An 18,149-nucleotide genomic window follows, 5' to 3' on the forward strand; every position below is an offset into this window, starting at 1 on the left:
AAAAAAGTCATAGTATAGCATGTCGAAAAAAGTAAAAAAAAGTCATAGTATAGCATGTAAAATTTTTTTTTAAAAAGTCATAGTATAGTATGTCGACATTTAAAAAAAAAAAAAAGTCATAGTATAAAGCACGTCAAAAAAAGTCATAGTATAGTATGTCGACATTTAAAAAAAAAAGCCATAGTATAGTATGTCGACATTTAAAAAAAAAAGTCATAGTAAAGCATGTCGACATTTAAAAAAAAAAGCCATAGTATAGTATGTCGACATTTAAAAAAAAAAGTCATAGTAAAGCATGTCGAATAAAGTCATAGTATAGCATGTCAAAAAAAATCATAGTATAACATGTCGAATAAAATCATAGTATAGCATGTCGAAAAGTCATCGTATAGTATGTTGAAAAAAGTCATAGTATAGTATGTTGAAAAAAGTCATAGTATAGTATGTTGAAAAAAGTCATAGTATAGCATGTCAAAAAAAGTCATAGTATAGTATGTCGAAAAAAGTCATAGTATAACATGTCGAAAAAAATCATAGTATAGCATGTCGAAAAGTCATCGTATAGTATGTTGAAAAAAGTCATAGTATAGTATGTTGAAAAAAGTCATAGTATAGTATGTTGAAAAAAGTCATAGTATAGCATGTCAAAAAAAGTCATAGTATAGTATGTCGAAAAAAGTCATAGTATAACATGTCGAAAAAAGTCATAGTATAGTATGTTGAAAAAAGTCATAGTATAGCATGTCGAATAAAGTCATAGTACAGCATGTCAAAAAAAGTAAAAAAAGTCATAGTATAGTATGTTGAAAAAAGTCATAGTATAGCATGTCGAAAAAAGTCACAGTATAGTATGTCGAAAAAAGTCATAGTATAGTATGTCGAAAAAAATGAAAAAGTCATAGTATAGTGTCGAAAAAAAGGAAAAAATCCTATATATAGTATGTCGAAAAAAGTCATAGAATAGTATGTCGAATTTTTTTTTAAAAAGTCATAGTATAGTATGTCGAAAAAAGTCATAGTATAGTATGTCGAAAAAAGTCATAGTATAGCATGTCGAAAAAAATAAAAAAAGTCATAGTATAGTATGTCAAAAAAAGTCATAGTATAGCATGTTGAAAAAAAGTCATAGTATAGTATGTCGAAAAAAGTCATAGTATAGTATGTCGAAAAAAATAGAAAAAGTCATAGTAAATTATGTCAAAAAAGTCGTAGTATAGTATGTCGAAAAAAGTCATAGTATAGAATGTCGAAAAAAGTTAAAAAGTCATAGTAAAGTATGTCAAAAAAAGTCATAGTATAGTATGTTGAAAAAAGTCATAGTATAGTATGTTGAAAAAAGTCATAGTATAGTATGTTGAAAAAAGTCATAGTATAGTATGTTGAAAAAAGTCAAAGTATGTTGAAAAAAGTCATAGTATAGTATGTCGAAAAAAGTCATAGTATAGTATGTTGAAAAATATCATAGAATAGTATGTTGAAAAAACTCATAGTATAGCTTGTCGAAAAAAGTCACATATACTGTGACTTTTTTTTCATAGTGTAGTATGTTGAAAAGTCATAGTATAGTATGTTGAAAAAAGTCATAGTATAGCATGTCGAAAAAAGTAAAAAAAAGTCATAGTATAGCATGTACATTTTTTTTTTTAAAAAGTCATAGTATAGTATGTCGACATTTAAAAAAAAAAAAGTCATAGTATAAAGCACGTCAAAAAAGTCATAGTATAGTATGTAGAAAAAAGTCATAGTATAGCATGTCGAAAAAAGTCACAGTATAGTATGTCGAAAAAAGTCATAGTATAGAATGTCGAAAAAAGTTAAAAAGTCATAGTAAAGTATGTCAAAAAAAGTCATACTATAGTATGTTGAAAAAAGTCATAGTATAGTATGTTGAAAAAAGTCAAAGTATGTTGAAAAAAGTCATAGTATAGTATGTCGAAAAAAGTCATAGTATAGTATGTTGAAAAATATCATAGAATAGTATGTTGAAAAAACTCAAAGTATAGCATGTCGAAAAAAGTCATAGTATAGCTTGTCGAAAAAAGTCACAGTATAGTATGTTGAAAAAAGTCATAGTATAGCATGTCGAATAAAGTCATAGTATATCATGTCGAAAAAGTAAAAAAAAGTCATAGTATATATAGCATGTCGAAAAAAGTAAAAAAAGTCATAGTATAGCATATCCAAAAAAGAAATCATAGTATAGTTTGTTGAAAAAAGTAAAAAAAATAATAATAGTATATTATTTTGAAAAAAGTCATAGTATAGCATGTCGAAAAAAGTAAAAAAATAATAATAGTATAGTATGTCGAAAAAAGTCATAGTATAGCATGTCGAAAAAAGTCACAGTATAGTATGTCAAAAAAAGTCATAGTATAGAATGTCGAAAAAAGTTAAAAAGTCATAGTAAAGTATGTCAAAAAAAGTCATAGTATAGTATGTTGAAAAAAGTCATAGTATAGTATGTTGAAAAAAGTCAAAGTATGTTGAAAAAAGTCATAGTATAGTATGTCGAAAAAAGTCATAGTACAGTATGTTGAAAAATATCATAGAATAGTATGTTGAAAAAACTCAAAGTATAGCATGTCGAAAAAAGTCACAGTATAGTATGTTGAAAAAAGTCATAGTGTAGTATGTTGAAAAGTCATAGTATAGTATGTTGAAAAAAGTCATAGTATAGCATGTCGAAAAAAGTAAAAAAAGTCATAGTATAGCATGTAAATTTTTTTTTTAAAAAGTCATAGTATAGTATGTCGACATTTAAAAAGAAAAAAGTCATAGTATAAAGCACGTCAAAAAAAGTCATAGTATAGTATGTCGACATTTAAAAAAAAAAGTCATAGTAAAGCATGTCGAATAAAGTCATAGTATAGCATGTCAAAAAAAGTCATAGTATAGCATGTCGAAAAAAAGTCAGTATAGTATGTTGAAAAAAATCATAGTATAACATGTCGAATAAAATCATAGTATAGCATGTCGAAAAGTCATCGTATAGTATGTTGAAAAAAGTCATAGTATAGTATGTTGAAAAAAGTCAAAGTATGTTGAAAAAAGTCATAGTATAGTATGTCGAAAAAAGTCATAGTACAGTATGTTGAAAAATATCATAGAATAGTATGTTGAAAAAACTCAAAGTATAGCATGTCGAAAAAAGTCACAGTATAGTATGTTGAAAAAAGTCATAGTGTAGTATGTTGAAAAGTCATAGTATAGTATGTTGAAAAAAGTCATAGTATAGCATGTCGAAAAAAGTAAAAAAAGTCATAGTATAGCATGTAAATTTTTTTTTTAAAAAGTCATAGTATAGTATGTCGACATTTAAAAAGAAAAAAGTCATAGTATAAAGCACGTCAAAAAAAGTCATAGTATAGTATGTCGACATTTAAAAAAAAAAGTCATAGTAAAGCATGTCGAATAAAGTCATAGTATAGCATGTCAAAAAAAGTCATAGTATAGCATGTCGAAAAAAAGTCAGTATAGTATGTTGAAAAAAATCATAGTATAACATGTCGAATAAAATCATAGTATAGCATGTCGAAAAGTCATCGTATAGTATGTTGAAAAAAGTCATAGTATAGTATGTTGAAAAAAGTCATAGTATAGCATGTCGAAAAAAGTTAAAAAGTCATAGTATAGCATGTCAAAAAAAGTCATAGTATAGTATGTTGAAAAAAGTACTATGACTTTTTTCGACATGTTATACTATGACTTTTTAAAAAAAAAATAATAATAGTATATTATTTCGAATAAAGTCATAGTATAGCATGTCGAATAAAGTCATAGTATAGTATGTCGAAAAAAGTAAAAAAAAGTCCTAGTATAGCATGTCGAAAAAAGTCATAGTATAGTATGTCGAAAAAATTCATAGAATAGTATGTTGAAAAAAGTCATAGTATATCATGTCGAAAAAGTAAAAAAAAGTCATAGTATATATAGCATGTCGAAAAAAGTAAAAAAAGTCATAGTATAGCATATCCAAAAAAGAAATCATAGTATAGTTTGTTGAAAAAAGTAAAAAAAATAATAATAGTATATTATTTCGAAAAAAGTCATAGTATAGCATGTCGAAAAAAGTAAAAAAATAATAATAGTATATTATGTCGAAAAAAGTCATAGTATAGTATGTCGAAAAAAGTCATAATATAGCATGTTTTATGGCTTTGGCAGAAATGGGAGACCAACAAGTTTAAAAGTCATAACTATGTTTATTCTTTTTCTACATTAACAATAAAGAACAGAACAAACTTTGATGTTGCAATCAATCATGTGAACATGTGTGGATGTGTGAAAATGTCTGCAGTATACATAACAAAACAACAGACGCTCCAGCAACGGAAAAGAGTGAGATTGAGTGGAAGGTGGCGAGGTTTTATACCAGGAACCAGACCTGGTCCAGGTGTGACTAATGAAGGTCAGGTCCCTGATCCTGCAAGACAAAGAAGAGCCAGAAAGACAAATGATGGACATCAAGTGGAAAGATTGTTCTATGTCTTGAAAGTCATAGTATAGTATGTTGAAAAAAGTCATAGTATAGTATGTTGAAAAAAGTCATATTATAGCTTGTCGAATAAAGTCATAGTATAGCATGTCGAAAAAAGTAAAAAAAGTCATAGTGTATATATAGCATGTCGAAAAAAGTAAAAAAAAGTCATAGTATAGCATGTCGAAAAAAGTAAAAAAAATTATAATAGTATATTATGTCGAAAAAAGTCATAGTAAATTATGTCAAAAAAGTCATAATATAGCATGTTTCATGGCTTTGGCAGAAATGGGAGACTAACAAGTTTAAAAGTCATAATTATGTTTATTCTTTTTCTACATTAACAATAAAGAACAGAACAAACTTTGATATTGCAATCAATCATGTGAACATGTGTGGATGTGTGAAAATGTCTGCAGTATACATAACAAAACAACAGACGCTCCAGCAACGGAAAAGAGTGAGATTGAGTGGAAGGTGGCGAGGTTTTATACCAGGAACCACACCTGGTCCAGGTGTGACTAATGAAGGTCAGGTCCCTGATCCTGCAAGACAAAGAAGAGCCAGAAAGACAAATGATGGACATCAAGTGGAAAGATTGTTCTATGTCTTGAAAGTCATAGTATAGTATGTTGAAAAAAGTCATAGTATAGTATGTTGAAAAAAGTCATAGTATAGCATGTCTAAAAAAGTCATAGTATAGCATGTTGAAAAAAGTCATAGTATAACATGTCAAAAAAAGTCAAAATATAGTATGTTGAAAAAAGTCATAGTATAGCCTGTCGAAAAAAGTAAAAAAGTCATAGTATAGTATGTCAAAAAGAGTCATAGTATAGCATGCCGAAAAAAGAAATCATAGTATAGTATGTCAAAAAAAGTCATAGTCGCATGTCGAATTCTTTTTTTTAAAAGTGATAGTATAGCATGTTGAAAAAAGTCATAGAATAGCATGTTGAAAAAAGTGATAGTATAGTATGTTGAAAAAAGTCATATTATAGCTTGTCGAATAAAGTCATAGTATAGCATGTCTAAAAAAGTCATAGTATAGTATGTTGAAAAAAGTCATAGTATAGCATGTCTAAAAAAGTCATAGTATAGCATGTTGAAAAAAGTCATAGTATAGCATGTTGAAAAAAGTCATAGTATAGTATGTCAAAAAAAGTCATAGTATAGCGTGTCGAAAAAAGAAATCATAGTATATTAAGCTGAGTAGCCCTAAACACAAAGTACAGGTTAAGTGGGAAATTCATTAGTTTTGCTTAGTGTCAACCTCCTGGTGGCGCTAGAGGAAAAGACAGTGGATCACCAAAGTCAGTAGCCTTCAACCACTGGGGACCATGAATATCTGCACTAACTTAAATGGCTATGCATCAAATAGTTAATCAATAAAAAAAAATTAAATTATTACTCGCCTGTACCTTTAATATTCTTTGCAGAGTGCCTCCTTCAACTTCCAGTGTTTCTGTTTCAGTTGTCTTGGGTGTATCTATCTTTTTGTTTCCCAAGGGACTTTGTGAAAGCATCTGTTTGGTGATGACATTGTTCTGTCACTTCTTTGTATGTGACCCTCCAGCCATCTATACCCCCTCCTCTTCTTTAGCCTCCCTTCTATCAGTCCTTGATGGATTTTCACAATTGTTTCACTCAAGGCCATCACAAGAGGAGAATCCATTGTATGAAAAAACACAATCAAAATCTTTCCAGCTCGTTTTGCTTTTACTTGCAAGGCAACAAAGACAATAAGTCACTTTTCTCAAATGTTGGGTGTTATTTTGGGAAGATATAATCTTGGATGTGTGTTTCACTGTAGACGATCTACAAGTAAAACTGCTGCTGATTGAGCCAAGCCCTCCGCCAAAAAAGTGTGGAATCAAACTGTGAAACAAAAATATAGACGAATAATCTTCAAACTACTTCAGTGACAGAAATGGTTCTCTCCTGCTGCGTGCAATCAGCACACTCTTGTCACAAAACATACATTCAGTGAGATTAAGAAATGAGAGGGAAGCAATGTGTAAATCAATTTTAGTTGCCTCTAAAATGAGCAGTACATCTACACACCACATGAAGAAAGTAGTAGTGTAGATACATAGTGTATACATGTTTTACTAGTTTACGTTTTTATTAGTGCATTAGTACTTTTACTAGAGTAGGCCCACTTTGCAACATGACTACGTCTAGTGGCAATAAGAATAATTTGAAATATCACCAGCCCTGTCCTTAAAGTAAGTGAAGAACAGTATTTCTACCTGACTAGAACAAGTCATATTTGATAACCATTTCCCCTCCTGAAGACATGATTTCAAAATAACTGCTGCCATTAAAAGGACGCACTAAATTAATATACTTAAAAGTTTTTACTTTGAATGCTCCCCCAACTTCATGTTAACTATCTGCATTTCTGAAAATGTTCCCAGCAAGCCTATGGTTGCAAAAGTTTGAAAAATAAATCTTTATTTTTAAAACAAATATTTTTACATGATCATTAAGTGGTAGATATTTGGATTTCAGGCTTGATTGAGAAAATGTAAAAGAGACTCTATCATCTTAGTCTAAAGAATACAAACTATTTAAAGAAAACAAAGTTTGTTCAGTGGCATTCCTCTTGACAGTTGTGTAGCTCTTAAATCATCCAGAGCAACATGTGAACCTCTCTACTGTATTGACGTTTTGAACAGTTTGAGTGTAGTTTTCTTCATTTTCTGGTTGTGCAGGGATATGGGGACCCTGCCTCTGTACACTGCACAGTGGAAAGAGTAAGATTACTCTTAAGTGGGGATAGAGACACATCAGTGTGATGTATTATCACACTGAATATGGTCAGAGCATTTTGGACCAGCACAGAACATGTCCCTTTGAAGTGAAGATCAGGCCTATCTGACACGGAATGACGGTCAAAGCGCTCTTTGAATAATGATGTCTGATTACACAGAAGCAGGCGAACAAACATCCCACACTTTTGGATCATTTACATGTGAGAGGAGTATATGCTGTACATCAACACTATAATCATTATGTAGTATTTAGGCTGCGGAGAAATACATTTACAATGATGTACAAAAGTACAGAAAGTCTTTTTTGAGAAAAAGTGAGACATTCAGTTACACAATGTTTAAGTATTATCATTAGTTAAGAGGATATAAAAGAGACACATTGTTGGACTACAGTTATATAAAACATAATCCAATGATGTTTCAAATCAAATCCAATTAAAGATCTTGCAGTTATGAGATCAGGATCGTGAGATAAGGATCTCACAATCATTATTTTATTCTTTTGTGAAAACAAAACCTTTTTTATCGAATGTGAGCAAAGAAAGAGCGTAAACAGGCAGTGTAGAATAAAATTGACATGGATTATGTCCATATTACCCACAATATAGGCTGTGCATACATTTAAGGTTAGGACAAAATGCAGAGAGAAATAAAAACCCATACATGTAGTATACATGTATGGGTATACTATAGCAATATTTACCATTATTTGTCTCTTAATAATGTTTATTTCTATATCAAGAGTGGGATACCCCCGATACCATGCATGTGGGTAAGGAAAGTTTAAACAATGCCAAACAAAGACAAAGATGTATGCATACAAAGTTGAAACAGAAATGAACAAAAATCAACCCGGACTGGAGAAATTCATGAACCATGTCACATTGACTTCTCTGCTACAAAAGTGCAATCTTTATATTCATAAAAACTACACAGAATGTACAAATGAATACTAGATGTAGTGTACAAACAGACACGCATACAGAGGGATAGAGTTCAGAGCCCTAAACACACCCTAGTCTGGCCAACAGCATGAGGAAACGCATCATCACATTTTCCGCATGTCCTCCCCTCTTCATTGGCTAAATTTTGATCAGGCATCAAAGTTCCTGATAGGCTGCCGCGGCGGCAGAGAGTTGTTGCTGTTGCTAGGATCCTGTTGCTAGGACGGTTGCCATCTAAGAAGCTCAGCAGGAAACATGTAATGAATCATGGATGGTTGATTTTTCTCTAAGCACCCTAATCTGTGATGCAGATGAGCCCAAAAGCTCGCCTCCCCCGGTCTCCACCCTCCTCCTCCCAAACGCAACACACCCACCCCTCCCACCTCTGGATGGGTTCATTAAAAAATGAAACAAAAAAATCAAGTTTAGATTTCGAGGGCTGGTGTTTCAAATGATCCTGAGGTTGCTATAGAGGGTGGGGGGGTGGAAAACTGATAGCAATTCTCATGCTAAAACAGGGAGGTCAGAGTTCATTATCAGTTATTTGTTGAGGGAGAGCCAGAGGCAGACCGGCAGACCCTGCCTGACCCCTGAGATTATGCTCAAGGCTGTGACTTGAGAAGTTCGGACAGTCTCACACCTCCTGAAAGGGGAGATACGTGCAAACTACAGCTGATATTTAAAATACAATTCACAGAATACCACCTAAGTGCTTCCAGGATAAACGTAATACGTCATTTTAATTGAGGTCAGAAAAGAAAAATTAAGCTAATAGCTGTCTGTGCAACTATATGCAACACAAAACTGTGGTTTAATTTTCTGCTCCTCACAAAAGCTAAAAACTATAGTGACGTTTCTGAAGCTGTTATTATGCTACAGTATGTTTGGCTTTTGAAACTCATGAAAAAGCCTCATTATGATTCACAAAAGGTCATCCATCCTGGTGCAAATGTGCCGCCGTGACTTAACAATCGCTGTGGGCATTTTTAATATCATGCTATTATACTGCGCGGCGTACAGGCCTGTGTTTAACGGAGAAGACGGGGAGGGCATTTCAACCCCCAATTGAACCATAGTGTGCATGACTTATTTATTCCTGTCCTGTAAAAAGAGTGCAGCTGTTTCATATAAAGTGCCAAACAGTTAAACTATTCATACGAAACACTTCTCGTATAGACGCTGAACATTATCCACAGAGGGTGAGACAGTGTAAAAAGTGGTAATTACAGACAACAGATGACAGACAATATGGGCCTGCTGCTTTAATGGTACACAGCAGAAACACCAGAGTGACTCTGCTGTATGTAAACATCTTGTGCTGTTCTCCGCTGTGGTTTTTCCTTCTACTGGAGCAATATTTTCTTTGATGTGATTCTGTGTTATATTTTAGGCTATTTCATCCGACTTCCTGCTCCTCTGCTGCTGAACTTGAGACCTTTGATTGATTTTTTTCTTCCTTTAGTTCACATTTTTGTCTGCTACTTTATGTTTTTTCCCCCGCTTTGTATTCTTTTTAACAGACACCCTTAATCCCAATGGCGCTTCCTGGTCAAACAATGATTTAAAAATCACAAAAAGAAAAATCACACTTCTCTATATGTTCCATCCCTGGCCCTTTAATTAACCCCCTTCCCTTAATGCAAACGTGCATCCCTAGACAGTCTCTCCTTTCCCTACCCTTTGCCCTCATCTTTCCTCCCGCACGTCACTAAACGGATCCTTTAGAATCTAGTTGTATACGTGATGCTAATACCTCCTGACACATTTGTTCACCGTCTCTTTATCATTAATAATTATGCAAAGAAGGTGCGTTCTCAGCCGAGCAAAAGAAACCAATCTTAGTATGCAAATGGTAAAGGTCCCTGTGGAGTGTGGCGATTAGATGTGTGTTGATAAACTCACTTATGATGAGTGACAGTGAGCAGGATTGAAGTGGTGCTGGTCAGCAACCACCGCAGACACTGATGAAAACACCCCCGCCAAATGCCAGGGTATCCCCAGATGCATGATGGGACAGGGATGAAACAGTGTAAAATGTCATTGTGGCTGCTGTGAGCCCATTAATAACCAGAGAGGAGGAAGCAAAGGGGGGTAATGAGAGGAGATTTGCTTCCTGATTGAAGGCTTTGCCTTTTTTGTTCAGCCAGATGTTTGCTCTAGCTGCAACTTTTCCATTTCAGCTGCTAACATCCCAAAACCTTTTACCAAACAGTTCAACAGTTAAATTACGTTAAGGATCCAACATCCAATTTTCCATTTGACCCGGTAGTTCTACATCTGGATTGGGCTTCACCAGCTTTGTAAATCTTTCTTAAAGTTTGTGTGGTCTTAATAATATGCACATTTTTATTAATACTAGCTAGTTTCAAACTAGTGATAAGTAGAACCTAGTTTAAGTTGCATCAGAAAAATATCTTGTAAAAACTAGCTGGAAATATCTGGAGCACTGTCGAATGAATCAACTAAGTGTTTGGGAAGTCACAGCATTACAAACTGTAGTGTAACTTCCATTAGTAACAACTAACACCAATCTTTGTAAATGTAGGTTTGATTTGCTGTATTCATATGGAAACATGGAGAGATAGTTATGAGTGAGAGGGATTAAGCCAACAAACGTTAACCGACCAATTTAGTCTAATTATTATCTTTGTGTTACGTAATTTGAAATATTGTGAAATATAATTTAAATGTGCTTTCTACGAGATTGGGAGCATTCTTATTGACTCTTAACGGCTCTCAACATGGCGACGGCCGAGTGGGCGGCTGGCAGCTAACAGTGCTAATAAAGCTAACAGTGTAAACAATGACAAAAGTAAACCGTTTTTACCTGTGTGAGAACCAGAGGATGGGTGCTACGATACGTAAAAACGTCCTAGTATATTATTATTATTATTATTATTATTATTAACAGCATTTTAAACAAGTGTCAGGTTTGATATTCCATATTTGTACCTCTAAACAGGTTATACTAGCAAGCTAAGTTAGCTCTTTCAGTTTAGCTAACTCCGTTAGCTAACAGTTTCTAGGTGTAATATTTAGTAATAACTAATCTCTACATAAGAAGTTATGTAGTGCAACCAATTTTGATTTAGTAAACTCTTTTTAGTAAACACTTATAACTAAGCAAAATGTTATATTGACAGACATTTGGTGCAACTAGCTTCTGAGGATGAATTAGTATACTTAAGGATAAGACCTGGAACCTTTGTTTGGTCCTTTATGAAAAGTGAAATGTTACTTGGGGAGTCAAAATTGGATGCTTGAAACAGTTGACAAAAACGGTTTTGGTTGTTTGTTCAAAGATAAGAAAAAAAACAAAAGCTTTTAGAAAGATTTATCCCAGAACTACACATTGTTAGGGATGTGGTTTTATCTAGCTATGCTTACTTACTACACTTACTTTTGACAACATGGTGGGAGTCCACATTTGAAACCACAAATCATTGAATGCACGAGTGTACGTAACTATTCAGGCAAGATCAATTTTCTCAGGATCAGTGTTTTGACAAACAGAGACAGAAGAAGAAGAAGAAGAAGAAGAAGAAGAAGAAGAAGAAGAAGAAGAAGAAGAAGAGAGACACTCGCCTTGAGTGCCAAGTTTAAAAGCTTGTTTGTTTCTCAAGAAGATCAAAGGTATCAAGGCCTTGGACAGACATGAGAGGCATAGCCTCTGCAATCTGCTCTCCATTCACTCCCAACAACACAAGCAAAGAAAAACAAGGCTTTTCTCTTTGGGAAATCCTGGAAAGCATCCCAGACAGTTTTTCCAACAAGCAAACAGTCTGGGATCTCCCAACCCCTCCGCAGGGAAATGACATGTTTGTCAGCATGTTGTGTGTGATCATTCAAACGTTGAATGATCCGCAGGTGGTTTTTTAGGGGTTTTTTCGAGTGCAAAAAAGCTCAAAGCACCTCTTGGACTTGGCTCCAAAACAAAAAAAATTATTTGAAAAGTTCAGTAGCTGCATTTTTTAAATGTACTCAGCAATTCTTTTTCAAGCAACCAAGTAGATCTGATTAAAACAACAGTTCTCCCTGGTAGTTCAACGTGGTTTAATATGAAAAATCAATTGTTTTTATTGACTTATCCACAGGGGGATATTTCAACTATGAGGCTAATTAGACCAAATATTAAAAACAGCATTCTGCTGTAAGTTCAGGCTTTTGCTGGAACCAACTGAAGTAAATCTAACCCAGTGGCACCTTTTCTTTTCCCAATGTGCACATAAATATCTCAAAATATTGATTGTAGACTTTTTAACCATTATCTGCAGGTGAAGAGGCGAGTAATGGATTGAGCATGAGGCTAAACGTCCTGATGTTGTTTGTTCTTTAATTTACAGAAAGTGATTAAATGAAGATCAGGAAGTGACTGAATTATGCTGTGCAGAGGACTGTGTTCTATTCACATTCTAAACATAAACACCATTTTGGAATACTTTTTTTTAATATATTTCTCATCTCTAAATATGTGAATGTTTTTAAATTAGCCGAGCTGCTTCTTGCCCTCGGGTAAAAGCACCCAGGTTTGGGAATCACTGCTCTGATGAAAGAAAGAGTTACCCCACGAATTTCCTCATAAGACTGCATGAATTTTCAAGTGTGTCAGAAGGACTGAGAGCCAACAGTCATTACAATAAACCACAGAGACATCATCAAAGAGTGGGCAGGAGCTGTAAGACCCACTGAGGTCCATGGCTGAAAAGGCCCACTTGACGTTCTTGGCGTCTTGGAGGCCCTACTGAGAGACCTGGACTTTGTGTTTTAATCTGCTTGTTTCAGGTCTGAATGATTCATTGGCTTTACTTCCAAATTCTCCCTTATAAGATCTGTTTCCTCATTTCACGCCTGTGACTTTTTACTTTAGTGTTGCGCCTGCGTTTTTCCCCTGATTTTACAGCTTTTCTATTTGGTGGTAGAAATTTTGTCTCCATGATTTGTGAGTATTTTCTTGTGGCATCAAGGTTACAAAGGCATTTGCCTATTTTTACAGTCATTTATATCCCTGTGATATGCCAGCACTCCTCAACAACATGAGCGAGATATGCTGATTTTGACGGATCTCACTCCAAAGACTTATCCAAGCTTAAGCTGTAATTTAGGAATCCTTAAATTAAAAATCACTTTGAGTTAAACCAAGCAACCAAAGAGGCAATACACAGTATCTAATTTTGTGACTTTTTCAGAACGCATTAATCCTCCCAAATGGGAGCTGACAGGATATCACATGGTATTGTAGCACACCAGATACCTCAGGAAGCAATTACCATGAATACATTTTCTAATAAACTTGTACCCATCAGATGATAAGCAATTAAACATGCGTAATTATGGTTTCCATACAGTAATTTCTAAGCTGATTAGGTTTGTGTGCTTTACAACCTGAATGGGTGAATATTAATAGGGCTTTGGTTTGGTGTTGCTGGTTAGCGGTGGCAGCTCATCAGCAGATCATATGCAAATGAGGCCTCGGGAAGTGCATGAAGCCTCATTCCTAGCTATTAGAACTGTCAGGGGAGGGAGGGACATGTCAACGGGCACACACACACACACACACACACACACACACACACACACACACACACACACACACACACATGATGCACACACACTTTTGAAAGGTAGGAAATAATATATTCTTTATATATACTACACATATTTATTCTCTATTCTCTGGTGTCAAAATCATCCAATTTGACAGTTTATTTTATCTTCAGTTACAGATACTCGATTAACTCCAATAATTATGTTATACTTTCTAATAAGGCACCTTTTATCAACGATTTATAAGTTGTGAGTAATGGCTTTATTAATGGCTAATAAATCATTTAATATTGTTTTGTAGAACTGTTATAAACCATTAATAAGAACATTTAGATCATATCTTGCGCCTTCCTCTTAATTAAGCATCACATTGGATCTTTGGATCATCACTTGGATTATTGAAAGGAAAATTTATGAATGACATTTTAGCATTTATTATTTGATGATCTATTACGATAAAGTGAGACCCATTACTCTTTATTAATGACTCACTAATGTTTGTTACTCCAAGTTGGTGATGGGAAGTGTCCCAACATAAGTCAAAGGATTCTTTTTTACAACGTGTCAATGCTGTTTTAATGACTTATAACTGACTATGAAGCATTATAAAATGATGTATTAACTATTAATAGAACAGTTCAATTTATAAAAACTATCTTAATAGAAAGTGATACCTTTAGCATATAATATGCTGTATAATTATAGTTTAAGAACTCTTAAGTATTCATAATGCTTTATAACAATATCATCTTATAATGCCCAATAATGTCGAGTATCAAAATACTTCATAATTGCTGGTCACTCTGAGATATTTTGCAATCAATGTCAATAATACATTATCAACATTCTTGTAATGCATTATAAGATTACACTGTATTTTATGGAAGTGAAAGATTATAATGTGTTACCACTCTGGGAATTATAATACATTATAAAAAGAAATTGTTAGTGAGTGACCACCAATGATGATGTGTTCTTGTGAGTCATTATAAAATACTTTATAATGTGTTTTGATTATTGTTATAAAGCAATATAAATATTTATGAGGGCTTATAAATAATTATACAGCGCTATGAGCAGATTATAATGCATTATACATATGCTTATAATGCTCAATAGACATAAGCGTCACAGAAAGTGGTATCAAAGTTAAATCCTTCTGTAAATATTGATGCAATCTGACTTTTTGAATGACTGGACCTTCTCTTCTCTGGACTACTGCGATAGGACCTCAGTGGATGAAACACATGAGTGATTTCATTTACAATCCCAGACACTTCCTCCTCTGACAGTGCCGGTGAACCAAACATTTCATCTGTACAAACCTGCGAATCTCTCTCAGATACAAACCCTCAGGAGAGCGTGATACATCTTTTCTGTTTGACTTTACTAAGGCTACCATTCCATCAAATGTCATTCACTGTGAGAGCAGCCTTCTCCCTCCTGTGTGTGTGTGTGTGAGAGTGTATCGGAAATAATATCAAACACCAACACAGCAAATCAGTATAATCTGTTCTGATTTATTATCAATCTGAATGTTACTTTTCACACAAAATATATAGTTCTCATTGAGGCTCTCGATATACATTTCAGATAGCACTATATAGGTATTCATAAAGTCATTCATTGACTATACATAGAAGGAATAATCTGTCATGTTGCACAAAATATTACAATAAACCAGTGATGGAGGGACAAAAAAATGAGCAACAATCCCAATATAAGTTCTGCTTACATATATATATCCTATTATTACTATCTCTACTGTATAAGAACTATATCAGTTGGTATATTTGTATTACATTTAATATTAACAGAGATGTCTAAAATGTATGCAATGAGGAATAAAAAACACCTGATATGTTAAGAATATATCAAGAAACATGATCTGTGAGGCTTTTTAAGAATCAGAGCAGATGTCTGGACCCAAAATACAACAATACACACACACACACACACACACACACACACACACACTTCAACATCTGATGCACGTGATGCTGAGTATATAGTGGGTCGATTCAGATCACAGAGGAGAAGAAACATGTGAGGAGTTTATTTCCAAAACGCTATATGCGTCCAATACACCGATTCATTTAGGGGATATAATCTGTACAATATTAGACAGGAACTTAATTTACTTTACATATTATTATTATTCAAAAAGTACCACAGCTGAGAACTGCAATGATTAGTCTATTGGCAAAAATAAATAAATATTGGCAACCATTTTGATAATCAATTCATCTTTTAGGCAAAAATTCCAAACATTCTCTGGTTTCAGTTACTGTTTTTCTTTGTCGTGTGTGACAGTAAATTGAATATCTTAGACTGTAAGTCAGACATAATGAGCAAATTGAAGACATTATAAATGCCATTCTTTTCACTACTTCTTACAATTTTTACAATGCATCGAAATAAATCTGCATATTAATCGATAATTCAAAGTATGGTTAGTTGCAGCCCGACTATAGTTTGTTTTAAATGTGCCAATAGTCATCTTTCTTAGCGTCTGTATCAGTTTTCCCAACGGCAGATAGCTTATTTTGGAACAAAAGCCTTCACTTGACATCACGTAAACAGCTCGTCAGTGGCACTAGAACGGTCTGTTCAGGAACAACATCACTGCTATAGAGGACCGGGCTTCATATCGACAAGAAGTCTCACAGTAGGAGAGCTGATCTAAATTCCCACATCAGATCAGGCCCCGCTGGTCTGACACGGATCACAGATCGGCAGTCGTACTCTGAGGCAAGATTTTGCGAATATAGATCCAGGTGAGATATCTGGCACGACATTGATAAGTATACAGTATATATAGAGGTGAAGAGGAGGCAGAAGAGAGAAACAGAGCGAGGAGAAGGGAGGGCAGAGAGAGATGTCAGTCTTGAGTGGGCAGAGGAAGCCGGTGCTCGGCGAGTGAGAAGAAGGTGGGGGATGTGATGCCTTCACTGAGGAAGTGCTTTCAGGATGGCGTTCACCTCCTCTGCCACGGCTGTCAGCGCAAACTCAAACTGCTCCTGAGGAGGAGGAGGAGGGAAGGATGCAGGGAGAGAAGGAAGGTAGGAAAGTTTTAGTGTGCGGACAAGTGTGTAACAGCTCAGGAATGCCATTTCAGGATGATTGGCACCTTCCTCCCTCTCTGCTGACCCTCCCCTGGATGTGTTTGGCCACAGACTTGAGGTGGAGGTGAGCTACTCTCTGAGCTTTCAACTCGGAGAGTACGCGTACCCGGCAACGATCCAGCCAGGTGTGTCTTAAAATAAAGCTTTTGAGTCATGCTGTCTCTCAGCTTTGTTTGTGTGTACGTGCATTTATTTGTGAATCCCACTCATGTTTTCCCCCGGAGGAGCGCAAAAGGGGGCTGATTGAAGTTTGCCCCATGGACCTGGTGTTTTTTATATTCCTCTCCTCTCCCCAGGCTGCAGGCCACGGGGTCCTCTCACAGAGAAAAGGTACGTAGGAGTTTGGAAGGAGCAGTCTTTAGATGTGTCAACACATAGCCTGCAACAGTCTGGCCTGAGGATTGGCTAAATCAATACAGGAGTCACTGGTGGCCGTGCCTTTTGCTTTGCAGTGGAGATTATCGGAGTGATTAGGTTTTCTATTTTTAGGATTCTTCTGATGTTGTGATAGGGCCAGAAAATATGAAAGTACATCCATCTGTATACAGTATACACCACAGTTATATGTCCCTGTCTAATCCCAAGTTGCCTTTAAAGTTCTGTGTGTGGAAAAAAAGATACTTTATAAGTGAGTTTCGTGTGTGCCGTGCTGTTCACATTTACACCACTGGGGGGAGATCAATCTCTGCTCAGACAGATCAGAGATGGATGGTTAGTGAGGAAGAAAAACGGTCACGCATGTTGTAATTACTGCATGTCTGTCAAAAGCAGTAACCAGAAAAAGAAGGGAAATAAATGTTCTCTCTTTTATTTTTGCTGAGGTTTATCCAAAAATAAAGTGGTAACATCTTGAAGCAGAAAAAAAAAAGATAATTGTCTGTCCAATTCTTGAAACCTAACTCTAAATTTCATACCTCATTACAATCTAATTTCTGTGTAGACCCAGCATGAAGCCACAAAGTGGAATCAGCAATATTCCAATATAATTTCACTTAGAGTTGTCAGAAGAGAAAAAGAGAGAGCGCTTGAAATGCTTTTCTGCGCTGAATACAGCGGGGCTGTAAAAGCAGCATTAATGAACCGTCGAGGAACACCGGAGTCTGCTCGCAAGCAGCTTCCATAAATATTATCACCCACTGCAGCATGAGGTTTGCCTTTATTATTATTATTATTATTATTCCTTCCAATTACAAGAGAGAAACAGAAGAGACTTCTTAACTATTCGGCGCATTAGTGGATGAGAGGAAATGCTTTGCACACACCCTAATCTATTTCTCAAAATGTT

The 18,149-nt window shown here is 34.8% G+C and overlaps 1 protein-coding gene across 1 annotated transcript in view; it reads right to left on the minus strand.

Moving 5' to 3' along the window:
- Window positions 1-15,239: 15,239 nt before the first annotated feature.
- Window positions 15,240-18,149, minus strand: part of ptprn2 (protein tyrosine phosphatase receptor type N2) — a 114,105-nt gene continuing 111,195 nt past the window's right edge. The window contains exon 22 of the mRNA XM_068709932.1: window positions 15,240-16,759. Within this exon, the coding sequence (XP_068566033.1) occupies window positions 16,688-16,759 (72 nt within the window). The 3' untranslated portion in view covers window positions 15,240-16,687. The remainder of the gene's footprint in view (window positions 16,760-18,149) is intronic.

This window comes from Cebidichthys violaceus, unplaced genomic scaffold (assembly GCF_023349555.1).
Source record: "Cebidichthys violaceus isolate CVI_PGR_0920_01 unplaced genomic scaffold, fCebVio1.0.p SCAF_15, whole genome shotgun sequence".
Classification (NCBI taxonomy): domain Eukaryota; kingdom Metazoa; phylum Chordata; class Actinopteri; order Perciformes; family Stichaeidae; genus Cebidichthys; species Cebidichthys violaceus.